Source organism: Homarus americanus, unplaced genomic scaffold (genome assembly GCF_018991925.1).
Source record: "Homarus americanus isolate GMGI-L3 unplaced genomic scaffold, GMGI_Hamer_2.0 scaffold48354, whole genome shotgun sequence".
In the NCBI taxonomy this organism is placed as follows: domain Eukaryota; kingdom Metazoa; phylum Arthropoda; class Malacostraca; order Decapoda; family Nephropidae; genus Homarus; species Homarus americanus.
The window spans coordinates 2,306,962-2,331,236 of NW_024723833.1; the positions used below are offsets into that span (position 1 = coordinate 2,306,962).

At 43.8% G+C, this 24,275-nt stretch overlaps 1 protein-coding gene across 1 annotated transcript; it reads left to right on the forward strand.

Annotated features, from left to right (window-relative positions):
* The first annotated feature begins 21,515 nt into the window (after window positions 1-21,515).
* Window positions 21,516-22,901, forward strand: LOC121863883 (la-related protein 6-like). Its single transcript, XM_042362798.1, has one exon. The coding sequence runs from the start codon at window positions 21,516-21,518 to the stop codon at window positions 22,899-22,901; it is 1,386 nt and encodes a 461-aa protein (XP_042218732.1).
* Window positions 22,902-24,275: the final 1,374 nt, after the last annotated feature.

A 24,275-nucleotide genomic window follows, 5' to 3' on the forward strand; every position in this document is an offset into this window, starting at 1 on the left:
CACAATTTTCTAAAATTGGGAAAAATGAGCAACATTGTATTTTGCAGGGTGTGGTTAGAAATATCATTGTTTACACGGCGCTCACCTCCTCCCGGCTGATAGGCGGAGCTGGTGCCACCTCCCGGGTTGGGGGGTAGAGTGGGTAAAGGGTGCGCTGCTGCCCCCTGGCTCTTTGTCGGCACACTTGCTTCCACTACTCTCGTCCCCCTGAATAAAACCCATGTACACCCATCCCCATTCCTCCTCAACTCCTCCCTCCTCTGCTTCAAGCCCTGCAGGAGCTTCTTGTGCTGTTCCCTCTGCATTGCCATGCGATCTGGGTGAATGAATATACTCCGAGATACCTCGCTCCTTGCTAAGTTTTTTGCCTGCCGAATAACCTCCCATTTCTCCTCCTCACTCACTAGTGTGATCCTGAGGGGTCGAAGCTTATCCCCCTGCTTTTGTCCCAGCCTCCTCACATCCTGAGGGGTTGATGGTGTGGGGAACAAGTTGTTTGGTTCACACTCAGGATGGGATGGAGAAAGGAAACTCACAATGTGCTCTCTGTATGCATGTTGTATTGGATGTACAATGCAGCTTGGTGCTGGGAAGTGGCAGCATGGTTACAAGCGTGATGTAGAGAGAGCTGGTTGGTAAGGATGCTCAGAGGAGGACAGCTTGTGGGTTGCCATGCTCGCCGGCGGGAGCGAGGACCGCCAGGCAGGCGGAGGAGGAGGAGGTGTTGCTTGCTGGTTGGTGTCGGTAGAAAAAAGGGAGATCACCACGAGGTCAGGTCTTAAATAGCGGGGGGTAGGTGTGGCTTAGTAGTTGACCTCCGTGAGCCGGTGTAGGAGCGAGGAGCTTCTTGATAAGTTCAAGGCAGCTATAGATCGTATTAGGACTAAGGGAGGGATCCCTATCATATGCGGTGTCCTGCCTAGAAGGAGAGTTGGCAGTGAATGGTTGTCAAGGGCAGTTGGTGTCAACGACCGTCTTGGCAGATATTGCAAGTCAATATCAGTCCCATTCATTGACAACTGGGGTAACTTCTATGGCAGAAGGGACCTTTATGCTAGGGATGGGGTGCACCTGTCTAGGGATGGAGTAGCAACCCTGGCTGGGGCTCTAGAGGGGGCAGTTCAAAAGATATCGAAGTCTTTAAACTGCTAGGAGAACATATGAGCACGGGGGTGGAGGAGACTGCAGTGGGAGAGGGTAAACAAAGTAAAAGATTACAGGGAAATAGTGTTAGGAATGATGACAAAACTAAATTAGACAGGGAGTTTAAAACTAAATGCGGTAAGGGGAGGACTCAGAACACGACTAACTTAAATGTATACTACGCGAACAATAGAAGTATGAGAAACAATATGGATGATATTAGGGCCTTGGTATGTACCGAAAAAATCGATATAATAGCATTCACTGAAACATGGATCAACCTAGACACACGTGAGTTACCAGTCGAATACCAAATTGCGGGTAACAAACTGTTCCACACCGATAGGCAGACCAGGAAAGGAGGCGGAGTAGCAATCTATGTTAGGGATAATCTGAAGTGTGAAATAAATAAGGAAATAAAAACTGAGCAGAATACAGAAACAATTTGGATAGAATTCATCGACGGTAGGGAAAAATTAATCACAGGAGTAATATATAGACCTCCCAATCTTGATAGAGTCAATGAGCGACTTATCTGGGATGAAATGCACAGGGCTTCCATACACAACAAAGTCTGTATAGTAGGCGACTTTAACCTTGGCCAAATAGATTGGACTGACCTTACAGGTAACTCAGAATCAGAGGATTTTCTCGAGACGATCCAGGACTGTTTTCTAAGTCAACATATAACCGAACCCACACGGGGTAAAAATATACTCGATTTAGTTCTGTCAAACAGAGAAAACCTCATTAGCAGTGTTGAGGTAGGGAACGAACTTGCAAACAGCGATCACAAAGAAATTAGATTCCAGTTAGATTTTCAGGGCAGACGTAAGGAAAATTCCACTAAAGTACCAGATTTCAGAAGGGCGAACTTAAACAGTTTAAAGAGACAGCTGAGAGAGGGGGTGTCGCGCTTGGCCGTGAACCTGACAGATGACACCGACCTGATAACGAGATCTGAGATTGCCGAGTTCCACGACAATTTGAATAGTGAGTTACTTAATGCACAAAGGCAGAACATACCATACAAAAAACTCAGATCAGACAACAATGACCCTAAATGGATAAATAATTATTTAAAGAACATCATTGGCCAAAGGAAGGCTATAGGTAGAAGGATAAATCGTGGCGAAATTCACCTCCGGGACTATTATGGGGTATTGGCGAGTAGGGTTAAAACCGAGATAAGGAAAGCAAAGAGGAATAATGAGGTAAGGATAGCAAGGGAGGCAAAGACAAACCCCAAAGGATTCTACCAAATGTATCAAACTAAAACACGAGAAAAGATTGGACCAATACGGTCAGACACCGGCGAGCTCACTGATAACGACAGAGAAATGAGCAATAATTTGAATAAATATTTTTCAACAGTTTTCACCACCGAAAATTTAAACATGATACCCGAGGCACCGACTCTATTCAGAGATAGTGAAGAAAACAAATGAAGCGAGATAGTAGTGACTAGTAACGATGTTAGTAAGCAAATAGACAAACTAAAGCCTAATAAGTCACCTGGTCCCGATGAGATATTTGCCAGAGTATTAAAGGAATGTAAGGAAGAGCTTAGTATGCCCTAAGCAAAGTTGTTTAACATGTCCTTAAAAACAGGTGTAGTACCAGAATCCTGGAGGATAGCGAATGTAATACCGATTTTCAAGAAGGGGGATAGATCACTATCCTCTAACTACCGCCCAATCAGTCTAACATCAATAGTAGGCAAATTACTGGAAGCAATCATTTCAAACTCTATTCGAAATCACCTGGAGAAGCACCTATTGATCAATGATTCCCAGCATGGCTTCACAAGCGGACGTTCTTGTCTAACTAATCTATTAACATTCTTTTCATCAGTTTTCGAATCGGTGGACGAGGGGCACAATTATGATGTGGTATATCTCGACTTTAGCAAAGCCTTCGACAGAGTCCCCCACGAAAGACTAATTAGAAAGGTAGAAGCTCATGGCATCAAAGGTAACATCCTTAAATGGATTAGGGCGTGGTTACAGGACAGGAAACAGTGAGTGAGCATTAACGGCACTAAGTCCCATTGGAGCAACGTCACAAGTGGAGTTCCCCAAGGCTCAGTACTTGGACCATTATTATTTATTATATACATAAACGACATAGATATCTGCATAGACAGCAACATAAGTAAATTTGCTGATGACACTAAAATAGGACGTGTTATTAAATCTGACGAGGACTCAGCAAAACTACAGGAAGATCTAAACAAATTTTTCGAATGGTCTGAAAAATGGCAGATGAAATTCAACGTGGACAAATGTAAAGTACTCAGTATAGGAGATGTAAACAGGGAAACCAGATACCAGATGAACAACGATGCCATAGAGAAATCCGACTGCGAGAGAGATTTAGGAGTAATGATAAGTAGGAACCTTAAGCCAAGTAAACAATGTGTTTTTGCTCGTAACAAGGCTAATAAAGTACTTGGGTTCTTACAAAGGAGTGTTAGTTACAAGACTAGCGGTCATCCTAAAACTGTATCTTGCTCTTGTGAGACCACACCTGGATTACGCAGTTCAGTTCTGGTCACCGTATTCCAGAATGGATATAGAATCCTGGAAAGAATTCAGAGGAGAATGACAAGACTAATCCCGGGCATTAGGTAACCTTGAGTATAGAGACAGGTTAAAGCATCTTAATTTGCACTCCCTCGAGAGACGTAGAGCGAGGGGCGACCTGATAGAGGTGTATAAGTGGAAGGCAGGGCTAAACAAAGGGGACATTACAAAGGTACTCAAACTATCCAACCAGGAGCGAACTCGTAACAATGGTTTTAAATTAGACAAATTTAGATTTAGGCGGGAAATAGGTAAACACTGGTTTGGAAACAGAGTAGTGGATGAATGGAACAAGTTACCAAATATCATCATTAACTCGAATACGCTGAATAGCTTCAAACATAGGTTGGATGCTTATATGAGCAATAGGGGTTGGGTGTAAACGGGACTGCCCAGTATGGGCCAATAGGCCCGCTGCAGTTTCCTCCATTCTTATGTTCTTATGTATGGCGGCGCTGGTTGACCCAGACCACGAGGCATACACTGGGGAATTCGTGGGGTCGGCTACTCAGCGACAAACAGCGTTTGTAGGGGAGAAATCCACTACAATGGCATCTTCAGAACCTCTGTACAAATATTCTTAAACTGCATCTTATCGTGTGTTATCCTTCTCTCAGTTCCCTCCGCCTTGCTCTCAGGGACTCCAAAAACTATTACATTATTCCTGCGCTGGAAACGTTCCCGTTGTTCCTCCTCTCCCCTAATAGTATGTCCGCTAATTGTCATTTTTTCGACACACTTCTTCAGAGTCCTTAGCTGCTGTAGAACCTGTTCTGATCCTGCATTACTCTCCGCCACCTCCTGTGGCCCTGCTAAGGCCTCAGCATAACTCCTCTTAGCAACCACCTCCATTCTATCGGCTACTTCCTCAGTCTTAGCAAGGATTTCTTTCCCAACTTGTTCTAGTTTGGCAACCAGCAAGGATCCAGCTTCATCTATTTTTGTCCTATGGGAACTCGTTCCCCTATGGCTTGCAATCTCTTTTACCTTGACTATGCAATCAGGGCAATACCAGCAACTGCCTTCATGCTTTACGGCAACTTGCATCGTCCTAAACTCTGCATTGGTCAGGCCTGTACCATCTATATCCGTCGGCCCCATGCAGTAATCACATATCATACCCTTCATGGTGGTTGTTGTTGTTGTTGTGGGGGGGTGGGGTGAGGTGCAGACTGTGTATAGATCTACACCTATTTAAAAATAAAGAGAGAGAGAGAAAAAAACAGTACTTAGCTGCCCTCTGCTGGTTTTAACCCCCTCTGTTGCCTTTAGAGTTGTCTTCTGTTTTTCTTCTCTTTTTTTTCAGTTCAATTGGCAATTTGTCGGTATCTATGTGCTCTATGTACACTGCATTTTGCTATGAATAACGGATTTTATACGCCCACTCAGTCCTTTAGAAACACAGGAAATGAAAAGAAACCTTTCTTTGGGGCGGTAATAGAATACCTTTTAGGATAGCCAAACTTGTTTATTTTTTATTTTTTATTTTAATTATTATTTCCTTATACTTTCTTTTCCAGTTCTCATCAACGACTATATCTCTTTGTGCTATCACTGTGTACACTGTATCTCCCTATGAGTGGAGTATTGTAGGCACAGTTTCAGTCATTGAGAAAGCACACAAACATTAAAATTAAAAGTCTCTGTGGCACCTATAACACGACTTGCTTTCTGCTGGCAGTGGTGCCTTACCAGCTTGCTTGCCAATTTGTATTCACTTTAAGTTATTTACAACCTCCTCCGCGGTCACTGATGACGCTATGAATTGATTTAACTAAAGGCACAGTATTACTCTCCCTGGTTGGCCTTTATCACAGCCGTGACCACAACTGTGTAAAAAAAAAGTTTTGTCAATCATATATTTGGTATTCTTTAGAAATGACTTCAATTGGACAGGGTATATTCCATAATTTCCATTATAGTGTAGCAAGTAGAAATTTCCAAGAAGGTGTGGTTAAAATAAGACGATATTTAAAATACCTAAAAGTAATACATAGGAATCTTAGATTTACTATTTTCTGGGTCTGTATGATAATTTAGGTAAAAATACGATAATTTTGGTGGATCGCTACAATAATTTGGACTTGGACACCTGGGAATGTTGAGCTAGTGTCATCATTCCTGATTCCAGAGTACAAAAACGTACACATTGGTAGGCACGTTTCTTGTGGTGCCTGGCTCTGATTCGGATTCCCCCTGCATTTACTTGCGATGTACTGAAGTGTTGCATCAAATTGAGTGATAACTGTTGTAGTGGACGTCTCCCCTACAACTGCCTACAACTGCGTAGCCACGGCACCACCTGCTACCGCCTTCCCTAGCAACCAACCAGATGTTACCGTATCTTAGTAACGAAACTAGGAACCGGCGACTTCTCGGGTTTTCCCAACATGACTCATAGCGGCTGCTGGGTATATAAGCTCTGTCTCTCCATTGAGATTCATTCTGACCATTCTTCTTGAACAAGCAACACCTCCTCCTCCGCCGCTGCCTGGCTGCCCTAGCCTCTCCTCCGCCTGCCTGGCGGTCCTCGCTCCCGCCAGCGAGCATGGCGACCCACCAGCTGTCCTTCTCTGAGCTTCCTCACCAACCAGCTCTCATTCTGCCCATCTTCCTGAACAAGCAACACCTCCTCCAGCAAGCTCCACGCTGTTAACACTCATTCAACCAGGAGGCCAGCAACAGGCAACATCTTCTCTAACGAAGCTCCTTCAACACGCTACTCACCGAACGTCTTCTACTGAGCAGCTCCTCACCACACGGCACCTCCAGCACCAGACTGTCTATCATATAACTTATATTATACAAGAAAACCACATTAGAGTTTCCTCCCATCCTGAGTGCTAGACAACATTAATATATCGATACCCCTACAATGGTGACTCCCGGAGATTAGCACTCACTCAGGATGGAGGAGACACTGAACACGCTCTCAGTCTTCAAGCAGCATAGAAGAATGGCATATCCACACAGAAGCAGCTCTGCTACTCTAAGCAGACACCAGCTCCTCTTCCTGCCCCAAGCACCACATCCTACGACCCCAGCACACCCGTCCTGCCTCAGACGCTGACCCAGACCCACACACCCCTCTTTTCTCCCTCAGGTACTCCCTGCTAATATCCTGCACCCTGCTGCTGTCGTGGACCCAGCTGCTGTCACGAGCCCTAATCCGCTTCTGCTGACGCAGCCCCTGCTCCTGACCCAGGCCCACACACACCCCAGCAGGCGCATCTGACGACCCTGTACCTGTCGTGAGGGAAGCACAACATTCATCGCCTCCACACACCCTTTTTCTCCCTTCTCCCACAGATAGTGTGTATCTAGACAGTTGTATTTCAGCGATCGGCTCATCACGCCATCGCCGTTGTCTCACATGAGGCATGCACTGCCCGGTCTGCCTCACATGTGCTAAGCAACTCTACAGACAACAAGTCTCCAACACCGCCTGGAGGGAAGGGGGAGTATTGTAGTGGACGTCTCCCCTACAACTGCCTACAACTGCGTAGCCACGCCACCACCTGCTACCGCCTTCCCTAGCAACCAACCAGATGTTACCATATCTTAGCAACGAAACTAGGAACCGGCGACTTCTCGGGTTTTCCCAACATGACTCATAGCGGCTGCTGGGTATATAAGCTCTGTCTCTCCATTGAGATTCATTCTGACCATTCTTCTTGAACAAGCAACACCTCCTCCTCCGCCGCTGCCTGGCTGCCCTAGCCTCTCCTCCGCCTGCCTGGCGGTCCTCGCTCCCGCCAGCGAGCATGGCGACCCACCAGCTGTCCTTCTCTGAGCTTCCTCACCAACCAGCTCTCATTCTGCCCATCTTCCTGAACAAGCAACACCTCCTCCAGCAAGCTCCACGCTGTTAACATTCATTCAACCAGGAGGCCAGCAACAGGCAACATCTTCTCTAACGAAGCTCCTGCACATCTACCTCCTTCAACACGCTATTCACCGAACGTCTTCTACTGAGAGGCTCCTCACCACACGGCACCTCCAGCACCAGACTGTCTATCATATAACTTATATTATACAAGAAAACCACATTAGAGTTTCCTTCCATCCTGAGTGCTAGACAACATTAATATCTCGATACCCCTACACTGTCAACAGGGGCGATTCCACGGGATGGGGCTGGGGGGGCCATGGCCCCCCCAGATTTTGGGCTGGCCCCTGGGTTGGACCCCCCACTTTTTATTCTCAAAATTGTAATTCCAAAAACATCCCAAAACCAGGAAGTGAGTCAAGTGACTCAGGCAATGGGCGCGCCGCACGCCAGATGCAGGCATGGGTGAGATGAGGTGAGGCCCGGAGGGCAGGAATTGGGAGGGTACAGGATTTGTCTACTTATTGCAATTTTTCTCAGAGATTCTTGGAAAAGTTGATAAAGTATCACAGCAGCTACAGGACAAGCAAGCAGACTTAGGAAAAGCAGCAATGCTTATTTCGTCGCTCCGTGAAGGTCTAGCTGATAAACGCCACTGTAACTTGATTGAGCATTACTCCGAGAAGATTGATGAGCTCTGTGAGAAATGCAGCATTTCACCAACAAAGACACGAAAGCGAACCAGAAAACCTCGACAGAATGATGAATTCATTGTGCTGGAAACGACCGGTCAAAGATCTGACGTGAGTCATGTGCACATTGGCATCTTCTATGAAGTCCTAGACTATTTGATTAGTGAATTAGACAGGCGTTTCTCCAATGATTCCTGTGCAATTTTCTGTGGGATTTCAGCTCTTTGTCCAGAAGGACAGACATTCTTGTCTGAAGAAGATTTGAAGGCATTTGCAGTTCATACTCAGTCAATCAAAGGGATTTACAACATGAGATACCGCTGGTGAAGAAATTGCTCGTGAAGGAACATAAACAACCTACATCGCTCGTGCAATTTATGTCTTTTATATGCCCTTATAAGGCTGCATTTGACTGTTTGTATAAATTACTGTTGATAGCTGTAACTCTCCGTTACCAGTGCTTCATGCGAGAGAAGCTTTTCGTAAATAAAATTAGTGAAAACATTCCTAAGAAATTCCATGTCCAGTGACAGACTCATTAACATCGTGCTACTATCAATTGAAAGTGCAAGCGCTGAGGGAATTGATTTAGATTGTTTTGTCGACGAGTTTGGCAGCCGACATAATAATCGTAGGATTAAGCTGCATTGAATATACTGCTGCCGTCACAGTACCGTGTGAACTAAAACCGCACCATTGCCATTTGCCATTGGGTATAATGTAACAGTTGCATGCAGCGCCCATGTCTGAAAACGTAAACGTTGTCTCCATAATCTCCATTATGTGTGAAGCGTGAGATCATTCATTTTTTCGCTGATGTATGTACAGACATTGTAAAGACACTGCTATATTTTTCAGTGTTTGTTATGTGATACACCCGCCCTTTATGTGACTATGTGAGCAATAATACAGTTTTAGAGATATGTTCAAGTGTGTCAATACTCCAATGAATCATGATTAGTGGAAGAGCGTTGCCATTATACCGCCATATGCTGATTATTTTAGGCTGGCGTCATGAGAGAAGCCACTTCACATTTGTCAATCAAATTGGTGTAATAATGCCAAAAACTGCATCTTGCAAGTTGTACACAAGTTTGGTTTTGCCCCCCCAACATTTACCTTAGCCCCAAAGTGGCCCCCCCACTTTCCGAAGGCTAAAAACGCCACTGACTGTCAACCTCGGCCTCCGATCTATCTCACCATCACCTTCCCAGGCTGCGTCTCCTTGGACTTGGTACATCCGCCAGATGTGTTATATCCCAGCTGATACCATGAGCACTGTATCACTCATGCCACAACCTCTCTCCTTACGGACTTTGAGACCAGTATGAAGTCCACTAATTTACCTCGCATTGAAGTTTATGTAAACTACAACTGCTGATTAGTCACTTCCCGTCTGCTTCCCAGCCAACCAGCGGCGAGTTCCACAAATCAGCCCTCACGTTCGAGCTGCGCGGTGATTGGCCAGTTGGCGCCTTCACCTCAGCCAATCAGCAGCGTTTCTCATCTTTTCACTTTGACTTTTGATCCGGCAGAAAGATATAAATACCCCCCTTCCTTGCTGAGAGGGCAGACAAGGCAAAGGTACATATGATCAAAACACCCACCCAAAGTACAGTAGAGAAACAGGACCTTCAAAATACCATCCAAAGAGAAACAGGTGCTGTAAGGAAAAAAAGTCACAACAACAACCATGGATACCGAGGACGAGGAAACGCTTCAGACAATCGAATGTGCAGACGACTGTGAACAACACATTCACTGGTGTGATAAAATATTAGTCCCTAGTGAATGCAAAACAATGCCAGACATAATACAAGCCCTAACGAAACAAGAACTAAAATGGACCTACTCTAACGATAAATACCTTGAAGCACTAGTAGAAGCCTACCTCATAAACCAAAGAATTAAAAGAAGGAGACACAACTTCAAAAAAGAAGAACAATGGAAATTCCAAAGAATCCGAAACGGACTGGTTCCGGACAAGAGATCGCCACCCGCGCAACAAAAAATCAAAACACAATGAATAACGACAAACAAAGAACACTTACCATCATACAGCACAACGTCCGCAACTGGGAAAACAACAAAAACAACCTTACAAGCACATATCTCAGCAATGATCCGGACATAATTTTAATAGTCACGGCAATTCAAATTCCAAGAAAAAAAAATATTTGGATATACTGTGGGGTTTCGGTGTGTTGTCTCACACTCAGGATGGGTTGGAGAAAGGAAACTCACAATGTGCTCTCTGTATACATATTGTATTGGATGTACAGTGCAGCTTGGTGCTGGGAAGTGGCAGCGTGGTTACAAGCGTGGAGTGGAGACAGCTGGTTGGTGAGGGTGCTCAGAGGAGGTGTTGCTTGCTGCGTGGCTGTAGGTAGAAGAAGGGGCAGGTCACGGCGAGGTGAGGTCTTATATAGCGGAGGTAGGCGTGGCTTGATAGTGACCTCCGCTTTGTTAGGCGGCGCTAGAGGCCGACCTTAGACCACGAGGCGTTGGCTGGGGAATTCGAAGAGGGGTCGGCTAGTCAGCGACAAACGGCAGTTGCAGTTGTAGGGGAGATATCCACTACAATACAACCTACCAAAGAAATAAAACAGAAGAATTAAATGATGGCGTGGCCATTGCTGTAAAACACATACTCAAACATCAAATCATCGACGATTTCGAGGACGAATTCCTGGGAATCAAAATAACTACCACACTTGGAGAAATAGCAATAGCCACAGCATATTTACCTGACCTACCAGAACCAGCTCCCTACAGTGAATACATAAGTTTTGCAGACGATATCACACAAATAATCACATACCCCGGCAAATCAACAGCAATAATGGCACAACATACTGCCAATGCAATAGAGAAAATCAGCCCTTGGACAGTGCCTTCCATGGCACTGTCCTAGGGCTGAAGATAATAACAAAAGGCTACAAAACATTCATCACCGAAAAACTAGCAAAAACCAGAAACATGGTAATTAAATTAAAACGCTTTAGATACCTGTCAGCAAAAAACAAGTTAAAATTATATAGAGCCTATGTCCAATCCCGACTAGTATATCCACCAATTTCCCTACATGCAATAAAACAAACAAACATAAAGAAACTGCAGGCAATTCAAAACTTAGCCCTAAGGGATGTATCAGATATCCTGACATAGTCACCAACTGTCAACTACACCAACGAGCGCAAATAGAACCCCTAAACGTTTACGTACACCAACACTCTAAAAAGAATATGGACAAAGTTAGATGATATAGAGACAGGACCAATCAGAGAATGGATGGAAGAGATAGAAGAAGGAAGAAGAGAACACTCGTGGTTCCCTCACAGTAAAAGAAGAGCCCTAGAACCCACACCAACTCCACTCTATTGAAAGATGCAACGTTACCCCAGTGACAACCTTGGTAGCCCTACCACTTACAACATTAGATCATAAAAAGACGGGATGTTCTTAACAGAAACACAAGTACCTGCCCTAGACTCCCCACCATTGGCTAGGACACAAGACCCGAAAATGTAAGGCATAAAATTGCAACACTTGCTAAACATACAAACACCTAACATAAATATAACACCTAGGGCGAAAATTAGCTGAAACACAAACATGAGAAAACAGAAGCACTTGGGTTGAGCCCCAAGACCTAGCACCCTACTACTACTTTCCAATTTCCTCGCCTTTCTTCTTGCACTATCCACCAACCCCAAGTCCCTCCAAATTCCACCACCATTCTTCAAGTCCAGTTCCCTCACCACCAATCTACGCACCAACACCAAGATCTCTTCACACTTTACTTCACCCATCGATTCGATTCGATGAGGGCAGACAACACCAAGCTCTCAAGCAGAGAAGACCTCCTCTAAGCTCCTCCACAGCCACTCCTCTACTATGCAGCAACTTCCCAGCACCTGGCTGCTCTGTACACACACACACACACACACACATATATATATATATATATATATATATATATATATATATATATATATATATATATATATATATATATATATATATATATATATATATATATGTTATATATGTGTGTGTACTGTATGCATGTACTATCGTGCACAAAAGTCGTGTCCACTACCCAGCCACAGTGAGGTTTCGAATAGCCTTGAGTCTGAAGTTTCGAAAGAGCTGGGGGAAATGCGATGCCAACAGATGTCGCCCACTGTAGTGTGTGTGTGTGTGGGGAGGGATAGAGGAGGTGGGGGCTGGATGAGAGGCAGGTTTATTTATTATTTATACCACCATAATTTCAAGCTGCGTTTTTAACTACGTTTTGTCTTACAGTTGTTTCTTTATGGTTACGAATTCATGGAACAGGTGCAGTGCCTGGGTGCTTATTGCCGCTCAGGTCACAATGATACTTTAAAGAATGGAATATATTAAGGATAAAAGTGAAATATGCAAGGATCAGCTAGTTTTACTCAGCGACCACGTCACAATTTTGTTGTTATTCCGACAAAGAGATTATGGTAATATTTGCTTAATAAATATTTGTGATAATATGCAATATTATATAATTATATACTTATGTTAAAAAGAGTGGAGTGAAAAAGTTATCAGTATTGTAAAATAGTATTCAGACTTAATCTAGTTCCAATTCTTCCAAGTTCCAGTGTTTAAACACCCCACCACAATATGCAAGCTTCATATATTTTGGAGTGTGCTTAGTTACATTTAATATTGTGTGCTGATCATCATGAGCATTTCAATGATGGTAGCAATTGTAACTATATAATTATATTGTGTTATAAGACAACACATTCCACGACGTGTCATACAGATCATTGTATACCACACAATACATAATTTGTGGCTGTTAAGTTACTTTGTTATGAATGTTCATGCGATATAGTTTAAGACATCATTAAGGACATGGATTTAAGATAACACTGTAGGTGAGTTAATATATATTAATTGTATTTACAAACAATACTAAAATCCAAACAATACACCAATCTTAGTATTTGGTCCAGCCACCCATTGCATTCAGGACTTCATCAAGGCGATTAGGGATGGAGTCGACCAGCTTCAGGCACACCCCTGGTCGTCGACATATACTCTCCCACACGTCGTAAGCTTTGGCCTCTATTGCTGCGCAGGTTCGCTGCTCCCCAATATCCCAATCACGTTTCATCATGGCCCAAATATGTTCAATCGGATTAATATCACATCCTAGTGTTGGCCAGTCGATGACCTCAATTTCAGGGTGATCCTGGAGGTAGTCCTTCACTATGTTGCTGGTATGAATGGGACTGTTGTCATGAACCAGGCTGATAGTGTGGGGGGCTGGAACTGCCATAGCCCGGACTGTAGGAATTAGCATTTCCTCCAGGATGTCTATATACTGCTCACCAGTGAAGCGGCCATTGATCTTGACCAGTTCACCTGGCCCATGTGCCCACATCCACCCCCAGAATGACACTGACACCCTACCACTCACTGCTCGATGTTGAATGTGTTTCTCATGGTAGCCTGTGTTGGGGGGCCGCCAGCACTGCCTTGCTTCGGCTCCCACTGACCTGAACACCGTTTCATCAGTAAATATAATGGTTCTCCAGTATTCTTCTCTATGTGGAAGGTGTTCCAATGCAAAGCCGAGTCGACACTCCTTGTGAGTAGGTGTTAGCCACCCTTTGTGAGCTGGGATATGGCAGTCGATTCCGGCTTCACGAAGTCGGCGTCTCGTCGTCATGTGATGGCAGTTTAGGCCCAGATTTCTTGTATGCTCCATTGATGTTCGCATTGGATATGCCGTTGCAGCTGCCACGATCATGGCGTCCATCCTTGCCGACGTTACTCGTGGCCTCCCGCTTCGAGGTTTCCTCTCCACTGAGCCCTCTTCCTCCCACCGGCGGATCCACCTCCTAATCGTCTTAGTGCTCCTTTCCACTTCGACAGCATTGTTCTGCACAGTTGCCCCGGCTCTCCACATCCCGATGATTTGGCCTCGCTCAGCAATCACTGCCGAAGAATTTGCTCGTCCTGCAGGCATATCTGAAATGGCAGAGTAATATTATGTTGTGGTAACTGATGCAGGCTTTTATATACTAGAGTAAATTCATGGTATTAGTAACACCTACTGTAGGTTCAGTATTATTACTCTGACATAACGTTTTGGTAAATCTTTTTGGATCAACTGCCTAAGAAACCCTTCCTATTTCATGTATTCATAGTGAACTGCAAGTGGATCCTCCTCACCCCCCCCCCCAAAACCTCCAACACCACCCCTGCGACTGTAGAGTAAACATTCGCCGATAATTAATCATCAAGATTTAGTTTAACCAGACCACTGACACCCATTTGAGTCTCTCCTAGGGCTGACCAGAGGGATTAGTTAAGATATATTTGTGTTTCTATAATTTAGTGTTATATTGTTTGGAGGAGATTACAGTATTTCAAAAAGGTCAAAATTGAACTTAGCGAAAATTTTGGGGTCTCTGCTAAAATATCTTACATTGTAGGGTTAGTGAAGCACATTGTTCGATACCGATTATAAATAGGGCATTCAATGAGAATATGTTGGACTGTTATTTGTGTTCGGCAGTTGGAGCATATAGGTGGGGCTCCGTTAGGGGAAGACATGAGTTGGCCATGCGTCAATCGCGTATGCCCAATTCTTAGACGATTCAGAATAGTTTCGTGATGTCGAGAGGATTGTTTTGATAATGACCAAGGATAAACTGATAATTTGATCATTATTAGCTTATGACTTGTTGGTTCATTTTCCCAGAACTTTTGCCAATCGTCAAATATTAAAAGTTTATAGGTAGTTAGCCTCGCCGATAATCAAAATATATGGTTTTCCACTGCTTTACATATTTCTTTGACAATTTTCAGCTATGACATGTTCGTCCCAGATTACATATAACTGTAATAGGTTACATTACGTTAGGGTTCGTTATATAAAAACGTTTTTCTTCATGTTCATTGAGTCGTTCTGAATTCCATTTCTGCTCAAAATACTACATTACCCAACCCAAACTCCCAGGTTGCAACTGGGGGTGTAACATAACCGAGTAAGGTAACGTGCGGCAAATGCATAGCACATCAAACACCATATTTTTATGGTGAAGTTAACTAAGGAGCTCATATAACAACTGTCATATAATTATAATAGGGTGTCCCACTAATTACAGCAGATATTTGTAGAGGTGAAAGAATATGTGATTCTGACTATAAAACTTCTATACATATATGGATTTTTCGGTTTACATTTAGCCGTGAGGTGGATTTTACAAATTAAGCAAGACAACCATTACAAATGGCGGAGTCGAGGCGGGAGATACAGATACCGATAGCGAAATATAGGAAAGGGGGAAGAAGGTTTAGTAGTGAAAGAATGTGGGTTAAACGGAACAGACTTTTAGGAGGAGAGAAAGTGTGTGGCCTTCTGCCCACTGCATGGTATTGGGTGGTAGGTTGGGGTGACTGGGGCGATGGGAGGGAGGAAAGGATGTGGAGAAAAGAAGGCGAAAGGAAATGGAGGGCCCATCCCTATTTGGGTGGGGTGCACCTCATCTTTAATTTGTTTGGAGGGCCCATTCATTATTTTTTCTGAGTAGGGTTACACTTTTTATTATAGATAGAGGGAAACGGATGGAGATAGAGACGTGGTGGCTCAATATCACATATTCTTTCACCTCTACAAATATCTGCTGTCACTCATGGGACACCCTGCAATAGTATAAGGACGACATGGGCTATGCTGACAAATTAATGTGACTTACCTGTTGGTGACGACGATGGTAGGAATGAGACCTCGGCATGTTTCAGTGTTCGACATCATCTCCTTCCCCTGGTGTGGGTGGCGCCAACCTTGGTAACAACTTGTGTATTCTCCGTGACTACCATTACTGGTAGTCACGGAGAATTAATTACTGGTGTGCCCATCAGTCGCACCGTCGTAGCCATGAACGGCAGAGATATGGTCGTTGTAGTGCTTTTATTTACCCGTTACACATCTCTCACCATGCTTAATAATATTAACTATCTTCATGACATTCTTATTGTTATCAGTGATTGCGGAATTCACAATGTTATGCTCCACCTACACACAGCCTGTTACTAGACTAACCCCCACCTCCTCTCTCCCCCCTCCCCCCCACACACTACAGTGGGCGACATCTGTTGGCCGACCATAGCATTTCCCCCAGTTGTTTCGAAACTTCAGACTCAAGGCTATTCGAATCCTCACTGTGGTTGGGTAGTGGACACGACTTTGGTGCACGATAGTACGTATGTATGTGAGCCTAACAAAGAGAAAATTGACAAACACAAAGAGAAATTAGACAACTGGCCACATACACTACGCTACAAGTTCACAACTCTCACTCTGAAAGCGTTTGCCCTAGCAATTTTCTAGACTTGCCGCTTCTTCAACCTTGAGCTGTGACTCCTTTTGGGGCGGACGTCCACCAGCTCTAGCTTGTAAGTGTAATTGTTGTAAGGCACGAATCTTAGCCTAACAACTTAACCTAATCCAGCCTAGCTCAAACCTACCTAAGCTAGGGCTGCCATACGTCCGTATTTTCCCGGACATGTCCTCCATTTAGGTCTCGAAATCTTCATACGGAAGGAATTTTTAAAATTCTTCAAAAGTCCGGAATTTCAGCTTCCATCATTTTCTCCACGGAAAAAAAAACATGAAACTGTAATGACGAGAGAGAGAGAGAGGGAGAGAGAGAGAGAGAGAGAGAGAGAGGGAGGGAGGGAGGGAGGGAGGGAAGGTGGAAACCGTAGAGATCTCGTTCAGTTTTCGTCAGCTAATAAGTCACTTGTACGCCCGTACGGTGTTGTCAACTTAGCTCTCAAATATTTGATTGATAAGGGGGTAGAAGTTTATGAAGTGTTTTGACCAAGTTAATAACCTGAAGCAGTTTGTGGAAAATTACAAGAGTGATGAAGAATTTAGTAATCTGCCAACACATAAAAAGTGGACCAGATACTTTGAAAAAACAAAGAACATTGAATGCCACTCAGAATTGCTAAGAATTGCACAATTCTTCTTTGCTATATCATCTGACAATGCAAATGTAGAAAGAGTTTTTTCACTGATGCAAAGTCAATGGACAAAGGAAAGGAACAAATTGAGTGTTGAAACAATGAAAGGCATTCTGACCGTACAGTACAACTTCCGAGAAACACCTTGCAGTGACTTCTATACCTTTCTAAAGAGCAATCAACCAATACTGAAAAGATCCGATCTACAGAAAAGTATGCATAGGCACATCAAGTCACACACACAGTGGGGGAAGAAGACTGCAGCTAAGGGAATGAAGATGTTCAGCCTTAAGCAAAGGTAATTTTTTTTTTTTTAAGATTTCTATACCATGCATGTTGTATATTAGCCTGTGTGTGCCGGGCGGGGGGCGGGGGGGATGTCTTCGGGAGCGTCCTCTTTTTTGAATGTTTAGATATGGCAACCCTAACCTAAGCTATCGTAGCTTATCCGCCCTAATGACGCTTCACAAGTAGCCAAAGCTTGCAACGAGGTCATCAAACATGGGTGTAGATGTGGACGTGACTGAGTGAACTACAAGTGCTTCAGAGCTGGCCTACCTTACATAGTTTTTACAGTCACAGGTCTGAGAATAATTATCATTCATCCTTCAGCTCAATAAAGTTAATAAACAGTCTTGAGTATAGCATAACATCGTTGTGTTGTCATTAAGCACATTATATCATTGTAAGAGAACCAGATAGAAATCCTTATCCAATATACACCTATAGAAAGCGACTTACCGGTCTACACACGCATTTCAGAATTAGTTATTCAGAATTCGTTCACAGGGAATTATATGTTATAATAGCATCATGCCGCACATTATAATTTTGAGCCTCACAAATAATATCCTTATTGAATTCCTTGATCACTAAACTATAAAAATAGTCAATATGAGATTATAACAAAGACGTTTTAGAGTAAAGTATATTCGTAGCTACAATGGTTGGTATTATTGGTAACTCACCAAATAATAACGCCATGATGACGGGCTGTTATCGATTTTTGTGGAACAGGATTTTCTTAATCTGTCCGATTAATATATTGGTGGAAAACCGGTGCTTTAATTCATCACGTGACGTTATAATGTAAATATACCGTAATACTAGCTTCCTTCTGATGAAGTATAGCTTGGAATATTTTATTATCCTTACTTGATTCTCCCCTTGTGCTAAATTTGGTGCTTTTGTCAGATATGTATTTTTTTTAACACGTTCAGTAATATTAGTGTCGTAGTGTGTAACTGAGCCAGACAGCGACTTCGTCACATCGTCTATTACAGGAAAGTCAAGCTGCGAACCTTTAAGGCTTCAGGTTATACATGTACATACGTCAGCTCCATCTTCAGTATTGCTCAGGTTACTTGGATTACATTGAACTTAGTTGCTTAATACCCCAGCTAACCTAGACCAACTTAAGCTATTTCAAACTTGATAAAATGGCATTACATATAATCGTTAACTTATTCGGTACTTCTTGCAGACAATTGTCCTTTTTATGCTGCTGATAAATTGCACTAACGCACAGAGAAAAAATAATAATGATAATAATTAATGGTAATAGTAACGATAACAATAAAAGTAAAGTAATAACAAGTACAGTCGTAACGGTGGTGAAAACCCCGCCACCACAACGGTTCAACGGGTCATTGGACAATAATACCAAAAATTTATGATTAAATTATTGAACAGTATAATGTACGTATTGTCACTTCCTTTTTGTAGTAGGCAAGATGAGAAACAACGAATAATATAAATATTAATAAAATAATGATCATAATGTAATAATAATAATAGTAGAGAGGCTGTGGTTTGTCGTGTGTGTGTGTGTGTGTGTGTGTATGTGTGTTTAATAATTTACAGTATTTAAGTTACAACCCCTTGATCGTTAGACTTCAAATCCTCTTAAGACGTTCTGTCTAAACATTTAGTTTAAGACTTTGATTACCGATAATCAATTCCTGGTAGAAGTAATTAGATTGAGTGGATAGTGTGCATAGGGGAGGGAGTAGGTGGAACAGGAAGGGAGAGGTATGTATTGAGTAATGTGAAGGAATCTAGAGGAAGGAAAACGAGATTATGAAACGCGAGTGATAAAAGGGCCAGCGGTGAGTCATAGGTGGTCTTTAACGAGTAACAGGAGAGTGACGTCACATCCTACTTGTCTGACGTAATTATTCATATCCTATGTTTATAATATTTATTTTGAATGAAGTGATGATGATTAAGCTAATCAGTAATAATCATAATAATAATGAAAATGAAAATTTTATTACTACTACTACTACTACTGCTAATAATAATAATAATAATAATAATAATAATAATAATAATAATAACTTTCAAAATTACTGTTTGTGAAAAATACAACGTTTTGAGATTTTTCTCGAAATTGGTAATTTTATTCAGAAATTTTATACGGGGGAATGAAATGAGAACTTTCCTTAGTGAAGTTTATATACAGGCGAAATCACGCATATCTTTTATTTGTACAATTCTTTGTAACAGCTGCAATGGGGCCACGGTTCTGAGCAGCTATTAATTGCACTAGCAACTCGTTAAGGAACTGAAACATTTCTTTCTTTCTATTTCCGAAATATAAAGAGAGATGAGTCGGACACGGTACACCTACTTCTGTCAATGTTGACTTGACTGTTCATTAGTTTATATGAGCGCTTTCACTCTTCAGAATTGCTAGTTAACATCGGAATATAATAAGATGAGCAGGATACTGTGGTATTCTCGAAAATATAAGGCTGCCATTCCTTTTAAGACGAAATTGTAAGTTTTTCCTGTATATTTCGATGCATTTTGAATGAATTTCATATTCATTTCTAGGGCAAATTCATTAAAACCTTACCAACCCAAATGATATGGTTAAAACACAAAAAAGAGAGCCAATCCAAACCCAACGAAATCTAACTTTACCTTTATCCTGGCAACTTTATGTCGTTTCATGAAAAAAAACATGGTTAAGAATTGGTAGAGTACAACCACGAAACTTTATGATGATTTTTATATAGGGAGCTGGAGCTGAAAAAATCCCCACATTTTAGTGCTTTCGTCTCAACAGTTATATTTTCCAGTCACAGGTATTCCTCGCCATATGAACGTTCGCTTATACAAATATGATATTCTTACACCTCTTTCTCCCTTTACATAAGCCATGGCCCCTTAAGGTAATGTACCAAATTTATATTTCATTATTTTCTTAGTGGCGTAGGTGCTAAATTACAGTAATAAGGTACATTAAGCACTGTCAGTATTTTATGTATTTCATTGATACAACTAATATTTTGTCTAATAAGTAATAAACAATGTTCTTTGCCTTCCTAATAACATTTGAGTGTGGCATCTCATAAAGGTTAAGTATTATCTAATACATAATAAACATTGTTCTTGCACATACTGTATGTCAACACAGAGTACTGAATATAACCTTAATATAAACTGTATTTGAGTATGATGGTATCCCAAAAAATGTGACAAGTCCCAGGTTGCTGATCTGACTGATTTTTTGCCTCATTTACACACAAATTCTAGGGCTCAATTGTTTCTTTTACTACTGACAACACAACATATACAATACAGTATATCTTTTCTCACTCTTGATTTGTTTTATTTTTTCCATTTCTGTGTGTGGACGTGTGAACGATGCAAGTTGGTCATTTTCGCCATTGAAATCCTGGCTGGTAGAGCTGCCTTTATCCTATCCCCGCTTACCTCAACTCCAGCTACTGTCTGTACTGTACGTCTCTAAAACTTTTTCTGTTTGTATCTGTCTGTCCCAAAATCTCAGTCTATCGTTTTTCCTTCCTTCTTATTGTGTTGGTATAGACACGTAGCTCAGAACTGCATTGTAAATAAATATGTAGATACATTGCAACAATACAGCACGTAGCCTCCAGTCGTGACTCATGGGAAATTTAACATCTTTTACTCACCACCATCACACAATTCCCACCAGCTTCTCGCTCACACAAAACTCTTGTGTTATCAGGGATATGATACAACACTTACTAATGTCTCGCTGTCGCCACAAGAATGAAGGGGGATCGAGGCAGGGTATATTAGCTGGTGTGCGCACCACAGTCGTCACACTCCAAGGCAAGCCACGCCATATGCAACACCGTCAGCTAATATACACTGACCACAACACCAAGACCTCAGCAACAAACACATCAAAACTCATCAAGAGAAACTTGTGGGTGTTAGATGGTAGAGCAGTTGTAAGACTTCACGATGGCTCCTACAGCGTTGGCGGTTATGGCCAAGCCAGTGGTTGCCTGGCAAGGTGACAGTATACACGGTGGTCGTCCACACTCCCAGGGAAAAAGACAAAACAAATCTTGTAAGACGTTAACCAAAGCGACGATTATGTCGGATGCGGACACAGAAGGCAGCAGCGGGGCGTGGCGGAATGTGTCCATTACGTCGTCAGAGAGAGACGGACCGCATATCGCTGTTCACAGCACCAGCGAGGATAAAGACAACGATGGAACATCGGCGACCAGCATACACAGCCTACTTATGGTGAGTGGCCAACACTCCCTCACCACCACCGACATAGGCTCAGACTACACCAGTGAAGGAGGCGAATCTAACCACGAGGTGGGCCCACAACCCCTTACGCCACAGCTGGTGGCCGCCCTAGTCAAGCAGCTGGAGGACTACTTCAGTGACGATGGCCTCGCCAAAGACCTCTTTCTGCTAAAGCATGTCAAGCGTCATCGGGATGGGTTTGTCTCCCTCAAGCTGTTGTCAGGGTACAAGAATGTGAAGAAGATTTCTCGAGACTGGAGAACATTGGCGGCGGCGCTCAGGAGCTCCACGACGCTCCAGGTGAATGACGAGGGTACCAAGGTGAAGCGAAGGGCGCCCCTCCCACCCACCTTGCTATATGACGCCCCTTCCTCTCGCGCCATAGTGGCCGTCAACGTGCCCGCCCACCAAGCCACCATGGCCGGTCTGGCGGTGCTGTTTGGCACATACGGCACTGTGGCGTCCCTGCACGTGGTGCGTCCTAAGCCTGGGGGTGGCGTCCCACCGGAGTTACAGACTCTGGTGTCCCGCGTGCCGAAGATAGCGACAACGACGTGTGCTGTGGTGGAATATGAAGACGTATGGGGTGCTGCTCGTGCCCTCCAGGAACTTATTAATCCACCCATGACCCTTCATGTCCTTCGTCGCTCACGTCGCCCTTCCCCAAATTCGAGCAGGAATTCTCTTACGCCCACACCCACGCCCAAGGGACGCATGAGGGGCGAGAATGGAGTGTCGGCCGAGGAACTCCGCCAGCGTCTCAAGTGCAGCAGATCAAAGCTGCGACACATTCACAATGAGTCCAGCACCTCTGAAGGTGAGGACAGCGGTAGCAGCCAGTCATGGTGGCGTCAAGGCTCACCTCACCTCACACCCCAGCCCCCACTGCGTCCCACCTGCCACGCATTAAACGGGTGTAGCATGTCCACACCCAGCTCTCCCGCCTCTTACCGGCGGACCCAACACCATCTGCCTGTCACAAGGCACCCGCGTGGCCCCGATGGCACCCGCGGATTTTCTCGGGTTCGCACTTTGGCGGGTCTGGGCCTTTTATTTCATCCTTCTTTTCACCAATCCCAATTTTAATCACCAAAATCTTCAGGTCATCATCTAAGGCCTGCCACATCTAGTCTCTTACTGTGTAAGAACCTACCATGCCTTGTATCCAAGCAACTGTCTCAGGACTTACCATGCCTTTTACCCCAGTAACTGGATGAAGGCCTACCACATTGTTATACTGAAAACTCCCCATCAACTCCGGCTGGGAAGTGGTACTTCCACACCCCACTGCCACCACCTCACTCTGAAGAGCCTGCTCAATAATACTGTATATTTGGTATAAATTTTACCAGAGTTTTATCATTTGTATACTCACACGTCTTATTTATTATTACTAACTGTACTATACTGTAAAAATATTTGTAAATATCCTAATCTTATCTAATATTTCACTATCAGAAAGGTTGTTCTGCCTCAGTACCTGTGTTATGACACGACCTCCGCTGACGCTGATATTGCCCCACATCGTAGAATAAACTAATTTAAAGAATCCTGAGTTTGTTTGACCTGGAAAAAATCTCTCTCTCTCTCTCTCTCTCTCTCTCTTTTATCAGAAAACTTCCCTGGAGGTGATGTGTGTTCTGACTAGTTGCTTGTAATTAGTATGTACAGTACTTAAGTATGAAACATTAAACCTATTTTTAGGCAGCATGATTAAAAAAACGGACACACACACACACACCACACACACAAACACACACTCCTCCTCCACACACACTCCTCTCCTCATCTCCCCCACACACACTCCTCTCCTCACCCCAACACACACTCCTCTCCATCTCTCCCCACACACACCCTCTCCTCATCCCCACACACACCTCTCCCCCACACACACTCCTCTCCTCACCCCAACACACACACCCCTCTCCCCCTCATCCCCCACACACCCTCTCCTCACCCCCCACACACACCTCCCCCACACACACACACCCTCCCCTCCCCACACACACACATACACCCCCCCCCCACACACACACCCTATCCCCCACACACACCTCCCCCACACACACCCCATCCCTCACACACACCCCATCCCCACACACACCCCTATCCCCCTCACACACACACCCCATCCCCCCACACACACCCTATCCCCCCACACACACCCCCTCACACCATCCCCCTCACACACACACACCCCTATCCCCCCACACACTCCTATCCCCCCACACACCCCACACACACCCTATCCCCTCCACACACACCCCTACACACACACCCCACACACACATCCCCCCCACACACACCCCATCCCCTCACACACACCCCATCCCCTCACACACACCCTATCCCCCTCACACACACTCCCCTATCCCCCCCACACACACCCCTATCCCTCACACACACTCCTATCCTCCCTCACACACACTCATATCCCCCTCACACACTCCTCTCCCCCCC